The 12,607-nt window shown below is 37.8% G+C and overlaps 1 protein-coding gene across 1 annotated transcript in view; it reads right to left on the minus strand.

Annotated features, from left to right (window-relative positions):
- LOC128700212 (uncharacterized) overlaps positions 1–7,706 on the minus strand; it is a 32,068-nt gene extending 24,362 nt beyond the window's left edge. Inside the window, exon 1 of the mRNA XM_053793267.2 lies at positions 7,203–7,706. Coding sequence (XP_053649242.1) covers positions 7,203–7,595 — 393 coding nt within the window. The 5' untranslated portion in view covers positions 7,596–7,706. The remainder of the gene's footprint in view (positions 1–7,202) is intronic.
- Positions 7,707–12,607: the final 4,901 nt, after the last annotated feature.

Genomic DNA, 12,607 nt, shown 5'->3' on the forward strand with positions numbered 1-12,607 from the left:
ATGCCTATACGTATTAACATAAAATAAGACATTTAAGTGCCCAAGAGCGATTATTATTACGTACTATTAGTATTACTATGACGTTAAGACTAGAGGGGCACTCTGAGTAATGAGTAACAAAGGCATGTTTATATGCTATGTAACGTGTTTCTTACATAATTTTAAAGAAAATATCATAGATGGATTATTGAAAATGTCTACATTAACCTAAAATAAGACATTTAATGTATACCCAAGAGTGAATCACGAACGTATGAGCGGCCCAGGCGCACGCGTCTGGTACCAACAATTTCTGAGTGAATGTATGAAACCCAGGGTGAAATTTCGCCAAAAAAGTGCTCGAAATCCAAATTGTACGATTTCCACACCAGCCAAAAACCGGGGGTCCACTGTACAATTTATATAGACCATAACTGGCATCAATGACATACTACATAGAAAACCCCCTCATTATGCAGAGCATTTCAGGCAAATTAGGTTAATTTCGTCCCCAGGATGCAACCCACACCAATCAGCTAACACCCAGATACCTTCTTACTGCTAACTGAACAGGGACAGCAGGTGTAGGGAAACAAGCCTAATGTTCCTACCCATAATGGGAATTGAACCACGGACCTCAATGTGTGAGCTGAGTGCGCTACCAACCAAGGGGCAAGGGAGGGAGGGAGGAAAGAGTACTAGGAAGATATGTATTCACAGGTTCTTCATGTGTATGATTCAATTCAGTCAAACCAGTTTGGTTGGTGATGAGAGGAGGAGGAAGGATAAAAGAGAGAATGGTTATGAATATTATTGTTTAGTTTATTTTTCTCAGCTTTTGAACCAAATTCATGTCTTTTTTTTATATAGAACCATTTGGTGCATGTGTAGTAAACACATTTTATTTTTGGTAAACATATGTCAAGAAATGTGAGACTTGTAATGTCTTGGAATGAATCCCTGTTTCATATGTTATACAGGTCCACATCCTTTTATCCAAAACCCTTGGAGCCAGTACTGTTTTGAATTTCAGAATTTTTCAAAGTACAGAATGATTCTCAACACTGCCAGATGGTGGCGTGACCCAGCACTGAGATGGCTGATGCTCCACACTCCACGAAAAACCTTTGGTTTTCGGAACTTTTCCAATTTCAGAATTTCGGATAAAGGGTTGTGGACCTGTAATGGGTTTGCTTCATGCACCATGGGTCAGGAATGCATCTATCACATAAAGCATGTTAAGACGTATTTTTGCCCTGCTGTTTAAAAATACAACTTTTCCTATGAGCACTTAGCCATTGTGGGTCATTCAGTGCAAGGAGTGGTGGAGACTGAATCCTCCATCAACAAACTGCAGACAATCTCTGATCAGTCAGCCAGCTGGTAACCACCTCTATTTTTCAATGTTAGTGCTACATGCTACCCATTACAAAGAATATAATAACTTTTTTACACATCAAGATTGTCTTTCTCAAAACACTCCCTAGATTCAACCACTGTATAACTGTATCAGCTCATTAGCATTTATTATACAGAGATATCTATACAGAGATATTAAACAGAGGATCTAATCTCGCCAATAAAATCCCACATACTAATGCCCATGCCGGGGACTACCTAGATGGGAATTTCCCAAATTCCTTCTATCTTGCACCAACTGAGCCCTCGGAAGTCACCGAGATTATAAAGTCACTTAAAAACAACTCAGGGAATCTGTCTAATGTCCCACCATTACTGTACAAGCGAGCGGCCCATATCCTTTCGCATGCTATTTCATTACTTTTTAACAAGTCACTAGAAACTAGCACCTTCCCGAAACTACTCAAGATGGCAAGGGTTACACCAATACATAAATGTGGTGACCATACAGACTTAAACAACTATAGGCCAATATCAAACTTACCATTGCTATCCAAAATCTTTGAGAAACTCGTGCACAGGAGACTATATTCATTTATAACGGCACAAAACATACTCAACCCCTGCCAATTTGGATTCAGGAAAAATAAAAGCACTAATGATGCAATCATAAAAATGCTAGATCTGCTTTACACAGCATTGGAAAATAAGGAATATCCACTAGGAATTTTTATTGACCTAAGAAAAGCTTTTGACACAGTAGACCACGACATCCTACTCCACAAACTTGACCATTACGGTATAAGAGGCCATGCGCTTGCTTATTTCAAATCTTACCTTACTAATAGGTATCAGTATGTTACCATTAAAGACACAGCATCAACAACACGGCCACTTGATACTGGAGTTCCGCAGGGAAGTGTCCTTGGTCCCCTGCTCTTCCTCATATACATCAATGATCTTCCAAACGTATCCCAACACCTGAAACCCATTCTCTTTGCTGACGACACGACTTATGTCATCTCTCACCCTAATCTTGCCACCCTCAACACCATTGTTAACAAGGAGCTGATCAAAATATCGACTTGGATGACAGCCAATAAACTTACGTTTAACACTGACAAAACCTACTATATTATGTTTGGTAGCAGAGCAGATGCACAAATTAACATTAAGATCGACAACACTCTAATTACCAGACATAATGAGGGCAAATTCCTAGGCCTATACCTTGACAACAATCTGAATTTCAGCACCCATATCCAACACATAACCAAAAAAGTATCCAAAACAGTTGGGATCCTCTCCAAGATATGATACTACGTGCCGCAAAATGCCCTTCTCACACTATACCACTCACTTATTTATCCATACCTCACCTATGCTATTTGTGCTTGGGGATCAACTGCAGCAACACACCTAAAGCCAATAATAACCCAACAAAAAGCTGCAGTAAGAATAATCACTAAATCCCATCCCTGGCAACACCCCCCCCCCCCACTCTTCATAGATCTAAACTTACTCCCTGTTCAGTACATCCACACTTACTACTGTGCAATCTACATCTACAGGACCTTAAACTCCAATATCAACCTTGACCTAAAACGCTTTCTTGATAGTTGTGACAGAACCCACAGGCATAACACCAGACACAAACATCTCTACGACATTCCCCATGTCCGACTAAACCTTTACAAAAATTCAATGTATGTCAAAGGCCCTAAAATCTGGAACACCCTACCTGAGAACTCTAGAACTGCAGACACATTCATCACCTTCAAAACTACCATTAGAAAACATCTTATCTCCCTGATAAACCCCATCAACTAACTACACGAATACCACCTGGTGGTTCACACTTACACTCACTCACCCATTTGACCATAAACAGAAATATTAATCTCAATCTTAAAATAATGAATCCTATGATACTCCAATACTGAAACTATGTACTGTGCCAAAACAAAAGCATTCACGTTGCTAAACTCACAAACTAGTATTTAGTCACTTAGCCATAATACCAACTTACCTCATAATTTGTAATATTTTAAAATAAAGAATTAAACAAAGTCTGCCCGAAATGCCTAGCCATGCTAGGCGTTCTAGTGGTGCACTCTGTAATCATTATTTAATTACATGTAAACCACACAACAACCAAATTCTGTAAATTCAACATTGTAATTTTTATAGAGAATAAACTTTGAATTTGAATTTGAATAACCTTCCTAAAACTCGTCCAAGACACCACTGGAAGACAATCACAAATAAAGGATTGCTGGAAAATATTTAACATAATTGTCACCATTTCAATTATCATTATTATTATTATTACATTTATGGGACAGCACTAAACCCATGGGGGTTATACAGTGCCTCAGGGAATAGGAGGCAGTCAGGTTTAATTCAGGAAAGGAGAGGTCAAGTCCAATTTCTGGGATCAAGAGCCCCACACTGGCATCAAGGAACCTTCCCTGATAGATGACACCATTTTATATATAATAAACAATGGAATGAAGTTACAGTTGCCACAATGAATATAAGAGACCTGAATCTGCTGATTCAGATTCCACAAGGCCCTTAAAGATGTAAATACAGTACACATGGAGGGTGTGGTCCTTGCTAGCCATGCTAAATCTCATGAGGCTGAAGAGGATGTGGTGCAGTTGTTGGAGTGCCACAAAGCATTCATATAGTTAGAAGAGCAAGCCAAGGTGGAAAAGTATGAGAAGGAATGTTTATCCCAGAGCTTTTAGTTTACGAGAGGAACACACGTCTGAATTACAGTATGTATTTTATTATTCTAAAGAAGGTATAGACATAGAGATGTGACCCATATGAATACTACATTCTTTTTATATTTCATTACAATAAGCACTACACTTGTTTGAGACATTCAGAACAAGGAATGGGAGGAGGCTTGACCCTCTATCCACTAACTGTGAGACAAATGCTACACACACAGCCAGGTTTTCCCATAGCATTGCCTTTGCTGTTGCTGAAGTCAACAACAACTGATACAGAAAGCTTTACAGAATGTAGGAAAAACTGTCAAGTAAAACAGTCTTTGTGACATATCTCAGGAGAATTAACCTTCTACATTTATGACAGCCACATAGTCTGCTCCAGCAGATAGAGTACAGTGCAGACCCCTGCAGCTATGTATTCCCCAGTACCAATCTATCTATACTGTAATTTCTGTATCCCCAGTAGCAAACTTTCTCCATTAAATTACTCCTACCTCCTGGTTTAAAGGAAGGTGTTGAAAAGAAGTGAAAAATAAAAAAAATGATGTAAGATATGCTCATATGTCTTACCCAGGTTCAGATTTGAACAGAACACTCTACTTAGGTATGAGACATTACAGCAATATGATAAAAAAAAAACACGTGAAAGTAAAGTGTAAAATGGATGCCAGTGGGAGTTTGTAATATTTGCCTGCCATCTTTCAGATTCATGAGACAAAGAAAAAACCAGCAATCCTACTAAAGCACAAAAAAAAAAAAAAAGTTGTATCTCCAGTATTTTACCAAAAAACTGCACTTAGGAAAGGAACCTGATGATGACGATCCAGTCAGTCATGAACCATTGAGAGTTACAGTCTCCTGTCTTATGCTCCTATGACTGGATAATAGAAGAGTCATGGCTTTGAGTCTGCATTCATTTACTCATACTATCTACCCAGTACATATTTCAGCAAAGTCGTGATTTATTTGTTTTCTGACACTAAATTAGATAGAAACAATTTAGAGACCATTTACATATGTTGGGTTGCTCGGGTTTGGAATGTGCCTAGTTTACCGATTCACTGTTTTACACTTGATGTGCTGCTGGAGAGTGACCAAAGTAACTTTATGAAGGGATTCAGGGAAACTGGTTAGCTAGACTTGAGTCCTGTAGGTGAGGTGAGCAGTGACTGCAATCTTTGAGTGGTGGGGATATTACAGTTGGAAGGAAATCTGATTGCGATGTCGGCACACTTCTGGAAAGACGGCAATTGAGTGAATAATGGTGAATGCATGCGTTTTCTTCTTTGGGCAACCCTGCTGTAGTGGGAACAGCCAATGAGTTAAAAAAAAAAAAGAACTTTCTACTATCCATTCTTCCTTAGCCTATAGCCATGGTCTGCTGTTGTCCTAATTGTTAGTAATGGAAATTTTCACTATACATTATTCATCTTCTTTCACAGTCTTGTGTAATTACCGTGCCTCTGCCTTTCCTATCAACCAATGTTTTTTTTAGCCTTTTTCACATTTCATATTTTTTAATTCTTTGAACTGTTTTGTACATCTCTGGATTTTTTTCTAACTCGTTCAAATTTCTTTTTAGGATCAGATACCATGCCAACACTGCATGCAACAATTTTCTATTATGTTCTTTCCCAGATGGCTATCTGTGAATATGTCAAATCTGCTTTTCAATCTGATCAGTTTGTTTACTTACTAATTTGTCAAGTCTTTGTTGTCTGTGGTTTCCAGTATGTTTGAGCAACCTTCTGGGAATTATTTTATCACAACTTGTTATATTCTTCCCTTTAAGATGTTGAAAGAAGGGGCTGGGAGGAAAGGGGAGAGGGGAAGAGAGGGGAAAGAGGGGGAGAAAGGGTGAGAGGAGAAAGACAGGGGGAGGGGGAGACATGGAGGGGGAGATGGAAGGGGAGAGGGGAGGGGAGAGAGGGGGAAGAGAATAGGGGCGAGGGGAGGGGAGAAAGGGGGAAGAGAATAGGGGAGAGGTGAAGAGAGAAATGGTTGTAGAGTGAATCATTATTATATTCATAACACAATAATGTAACTGACATTAATTAATATATACGTATATATATATAAACACAAAATGTACTATGTATGATGAAATACGTAAGAATATTCTTCTTTTATGATGATCCAAATTATTAAACAATGAATTGGCCAATTAACATATATGTAATTATTCATAAACGTAAATATTTTTTCAAAGTATGTAAGTTTATCTAAGTACAGGTACACATAAGTAGAGTTACACAAATTCAGGTAATACAATTATCATACATAGTAACACATGTGTATATTACCTAGAATAACCCCAAAAGAGCCAGATGAAGTGAATTACCACTGAAATTGGGGTTTACTTTGAACCTATTTGAAGGTGACAGGATACAGCACCAATGAACTGAACCGACTGCACTAATTAATTAACACCAACACACATTCCACTGAACTGCACCTTCACTGTATACTCAAAGTTTGAATTAAACTGTCATATTTCTTTAAAAACCAGTCGCTTTTCCACAACATTCACTATGTTAAGATCATTCTTTATTCTTCCTGTAGTGTTTAGCCTTTACTGACATAATTATTTATTATATAATTTGACTTACCAGGTGGATGATATTGAATTGTTGTGAGCTGCTGTGGACAGTAATTTTCCCACTGATTTGTACCAAAATAGTGTCCGTCACCTTGATATGCTCTAACCTTTTCTAAATCCAGCTGGTCTGTGCTAGATTTCACATCCATAATTAACATGATGCCAAAAAAAATTACACAAACAAGCCTGAACTTATTCAGAAATAGAAGTTCAATTCAAACTAAAATGTATACAATGCATTATTTTTTTTAAATGTATTAATTCACTATGTAGTTTTACTAAAATGTATACAATGCATTTTTTAAAATGCATTAAATCACTAGTGTTATTAAAATGTATACGATTCATTCTTTAAATGTATTAATTCACTACATAGTTTTGTCAGTGTGGCTCACTGGTGCTGCACCCTAGGCCTATGTGAGGCAAGGTACAACCACCTTAAGCTATGGCTAGACCGAAATCCTCAAAAACTGAACCCCCTTCCTGACAGACATTTACACAAAATTAATGCAATACAGTACCTTATTAAACTCAACTTCCTGACTCTTCTGTCTGTTTTCAATATCCTGGATTTTAGTCACCAAATATTCAAGAACTTGGCCTAATTTTCCCAGTTTCTCTCTAACATAAGACTCGAACTCAGGATCTCTGCCCATCTCAGGGCGGTCTCGACAGTCCTTACAAGTCCAGACACATTTTAGGCCCAAGGTCCTGTTCTCGTCCTTGTCCTGAATGACGCGGTACTTAGTCTCTGGTATCTTAGCACACTTGGTGTGGTACCATCTCTTACACGCACCATCACACATCACCACACTGTCCATGTATGTGAAGAACTTTTTGCATTGTGCACACAACAGCGTGGCACTACTATTTGTGGGCATAGTGGGAAAAATTCCATAAGGGTTCGCCATCATTGCATTGATTAACTAACGCGTTTGTTGCATCGCTTAAACACTGAACGGCGGCGTGTCCAACGCTCCCACCCAGACACTCTCTCAACACTCTCTTCGCTAAATAATGTTGTAATAATGTTATGATAGCTTTGAAACATTTTGTAGAACAAAATTAAACGTGAATCTGTCATATAGCGGATGTTTACTATAAAGCATAGCGAATCAGCAAAACCGTCAGAGGATTTTTGTGAAGTGAATAAATCACTTTACTTTATTTACGAAGAATGCGAAATAGGTTTGTCCGAATATGCTAGTTTTAATAATAAAATACCTGTTAATGGGTGATTTAGTAATAATAAAAATAATGATATCTATTTTATAATGAATTCTGTAGTAAACGCCTACGCAATTTTATCTGAGATAATATGATAACATCACCAAAGTCGATGCCATGAATCAGCATCCAAACTAACTTATGCTATGAATAGAACATTCTTTACTAATTATAAGATACAGATATTGAATGAGGCACTAGATGGTACCCATTATATTGCAGACAAAATTTCACTACAATGTTAGAAAAAAAGGAATACAATATTAATACTAGAAAAAGAATGGTGCTGGTAACCCTCTTGTAGGCCTACACAAGATAAAATTATAATAATAATCATGGGGAAGCGCTAAATCCGTAGGATTATACAGCGCCTGTAGGGGAGGGGATGGAAGGTACATGTATTCAGGTTTAATTCAGGAAACTGAATAATAATAATAATAATAATAATAATAATAATAATGTACCATAAACCTGAGTAGACCAATTTCTCATACATTTAAAAGGGAACAAAGTTTTCATTAGCAGTATTTAGTGTATTTATAAAGCATGGAGCAGAAAACTATTTGGATTATTAATTCCGGGGGTTAATAACCCAGGAAGGTCAAACAATATGCTTTATTTCTGTTGAGATTCTTATTTCCTTATCAGTATGACACAGAATGATTAACTAACTCATACAAGAATAATTTTATTCAGACATCTAGCCTTCAAGGCAGAGGTCGTCTTAATGCTGAAGGGCTCTTGATCCGAGTAATTGGAGTTACCCTCCCCTTATTTAGATCAAACTTAAGCGCCTCCAGTTTCCTTTGAGTTCAGCTTTGGCACTTCCCCATGAATATATAGAAATACAAATAATATCTCCAAAATTATACATATATGTGTAAGTAATAAAGTTTATTCAGGCACAGGTACACATAAATACAGTTACATAAATTATCATCCATAGCAGCATATGTGTAGATTGCCTAGGATAACCCAAAAAAGCCAAAGTGACTTATTTCCACTGGGGTCCTTGAGATGTATGTAACAAACATTTGATCTCGACCAACGTACATGATACTGGTGTTAGCCATTGTAAATGCGGATGTGTAGTCCCACACCACCTGCTTGCCATGCTTTTTTTTTTACACATCAGTTTTACAGCCTAAGAGTTGTTATCCTGCCCCAGCTCATTTCAGAGCTCATCCCTATTTAAGATATATACTACCACCCATGAGATGTGACCCACAAGTCAACTAACATCCAGGCACCTACTACTAGGTGAACAGGGGCAGCAGGTGTAAGAAAACACATCAAACATTGCCACCCATTCTGGAATCAAACCACAGACTCTCATAAATAACAAAAAAAGGCACAATACCGTGACTGGAACTAAACATAAATAACCCTCACATAAATGGTCCAAGTCAAACCAAAACGTCATCGTAAGCTCCTCTCTTCTATGTGCGGGTTATTTGTGCACAGACTCACTATATGAACTGAGTATGCTATCAATTCTGGCTGCCATCAAATCTGCATACTTGGGGCATTATTATTATTATTATTATTATTATAATAAAAAAATGAAGCACTAAATGCATAGTTGGGGCAGCTTCCTTATTGTTGTACATCTGCCTGTAGCAGGGCTTCTCTTGATAGATGCTAGCCTAGTGTCCTGTGGCCTGGTTGATAGTGCACTCAGCTCACCCACTGAATGTCATGAGTGGAACATTGTGCATGTTTCCTTACACTTGCTGTCCCTGTTCCCCTAGCAGTATATACATACCTGGGTGTCAGTTGACTGTCATGGGTCGCATCTTAGGGGACTGGATTAAAAGACCCCAATGGAAATAAGACAGACAGTTCCTAATAACACTGACTTTATTGGGTTACCCTGGGTTGCTAACCCTCTGGGTAAAAATCAAACAAAACCTTATCTTCTTGCTTGTGGTCTTTTCCATTTGAAAGATTGTTACCTGTTTGAGTCATTTTTTGACACCACTATAGGCTTACACCAAGCAATTAAATCTAATCAGTTAGATAGGGAGGGTAGGCCAGTGAGGTGCTGGTGCCCCCATTTCTAGTATAGGAAGATAGTGGAGTCATCTGGAGGAGAGGTGGTCTGTAGCTTTAAAGGAAACTAGCAATATGGAGTACCCATACCACAGAATCACTGTATGCTGGCTGACCTTTAAAGTTATGACTGTTATGTGCTGCTCCTTCCCGTCATAACAACATAACCACCTCGACAATTCCTCCTCTTCCCTTGGAATTATAACTCTCATAACCAAATGCTGTCTGCTAGTTTCTGTGTGTCTAAGTCTACTGCATATTTCCACCACATTGGTTACATTCCTGAAAAAGATACATTACACAAAATCATGTTAATTTTTTATATTTTTTTTTATTATCACACTGGCCGATTCCCACCAAGGCAGGGTGGCCCGAAAAAGGAAAACTTTCACCATCATTCACTCCATCACTGTCTTGCCAGAAGGGTGCTTTACACTACAGTTTTTAAACTGCAACATTAACACCCCTCCTTCAGAGTGCAGGCACTGTACTTCCCATCTCCAGGACTCAAGTCCGGCCTGCCGGTTTCCCTGAACCCCTTCATAAATGTTACTTTGCTCACACTCCAAAGTAACATGGTGGAAAAAACAAGGTTATGTCCCCAACACTTCAAGTCAGGCAAGTTTACGTTTTAATTCTGACAATTGTTAAAAACTAATATGACTGTACGTATTTAAATGTAGTGAGGTGTACAAAATTAAAATACTCTTTCTTACCTTAAACTCTGGTTGCTGATGTATGTTGATGATATTGAAAGGTCTGGAAAGGGTCGGTGTGGTGCTATGAGTCCTGAAGTGGATAGCTGTAGTTCTTGAGCTGTAGTTTATGAGTTGATGTCGATGCAGTTGTCGGTAGATGATGGTCGTACTTGAATGCAGAGCTATTCTGTGATGCATCCTTGGTCTGTTTTATGCTACAGTACTTTATATAGGTGATAAATCATAACTGCCTGCTTCACACAGTGCTACAATTGTTAGTATCTTTTTCAGTAAATTATTATTATACAGTCTCTCCTCACTTAGCAATGTACTTGTTTACAAATGACTTAGACTTACAATGGGCTCTCTGATCAGTATGCATGCCTAAATAATGTATATTAGAGCTGATTTCCTCTACTCTGTTTATTACAATATACAGTATATTACCGTATAAACATTTAAAAATATACTAAAAACATTATAAATGGTGCAAAGGCGACATTAAAACATTATCAAAGATGGTTGACATAAACCCACTACCATTATGGTATGCTCCTTGCTCAGCGATGAATTCATTTACCAACATGGTTTTAGGAACTGAACTTTTATCGTTAAGTGAGGAGAGGCTGTAATAAAAAAAGAAGTGCTAAACCTGCATGGAAGGGTCATACAGCACAACCTTTTCAGTAAAAATGTATGCAGTTTTACCAGAAGCATGTAAATGCTCATATAAGTGTTACAGTGTCAGTTCTTTATTTTGTCCATTTTCATTATCTGCCTCCTGTCTATCTGCCAATTGAGCTTCTACATTTCTCGAGGTTTGTTTTTTGTCATCCTCCTCTAAGAGTTCATTGTGTATTGTTTCATTTATAGATGTTTTCTGCCTGAATATTTTCAAAGCCCACACCTCACACTGTCCTTGACAGATCACAGTATCAGGGATCTGACTGTTTATTAAAGGGAAAACCTGAACAAATTATTCAACTCCATTTTTGTGGATTGAGGCACCTCATTCCAACTTTTGTGTTCGATATCGCATGTGCAATGTTCAATTTATGCCAGTACTGTGGCACTCCAGTGTCTGCACTGTCATCCATATCTGTGCAAAGTTTCTGCACCGCCTTTTAGGTGTAGTTACACTTAAATATCTAAATCACACTTCAATCCAGAGGTCGTATCAATGATGTTGCATTTGATGGCAAAAAAAACTCAACCATACCAGTAGGCTAATTCCCCAGTAGAGGGAAAAGATCATGAGGTGTGGCATAGATGGTTGTCCTCCTGTGTTACTTGAAAATGAATCTCAAAAATCTGTGTGCATATATATGTATGTACGTATACTGATAACATGCAAAAATATATTCAAAGATAAAAGCACCTCCATATGTAAATAAATTTGAGAGCCATTACTATATGCATTGTTAAAAAACATGTCTCTTTGAAAACTCTCAGTACAAAGTAAAACTATTACTAAAACATGCAGATTAGGCATACATAGCCTGCAAAAATAAACAATAAATAGAAGATAGCCAAAGTAACATACCCAGCCACCCTTTTATAAGCACTGTAATGCTTAATTAAGCAATTAATTTTAATGTGGGGCGAGTAAAAATTTCAAATAAAAGTACAGTATTTACAGCACTGGAACTTATGAAAGCAGTAGTGAACATGAGTGAGACAAGGTGGGGAAAGGCTTGAAATTAGATACAACATACAAATAAAAACAATATGAAAGACAGACAATGAGGGGAAATATATGGGAGAAAATAGTTTTCAGCTTAATACTGAGAGTAGTGTACAGGAGAAATTGGAAAATGAGGAAGATAACAGCAGGCTGCCGAGTAACATTCACTCAGGTTACTTGGGTGAATGTTACTCTCAGAGCGAATGTTACTGCTACAGAGAACGAGGATCACAAAGCAATGGGTAGGTTATAAATACATATCAAT

Source organism: Cherax quadricarinatus, chromosome 74 (assembly GCF_038502225.1).
Source record: "Cherax quadricarinatus isolate ZL_2023a chromosome 74, ASM3850222v1, whole genome shotgun sequence".
Classification (NCBI taxonomy): domain Eukaryota; kingdom Metazoa; phylum Arthropoda; class Malacostraca; order Decapoda; family Parastacidae; genus Cherax; species Cherax quadricarinatus.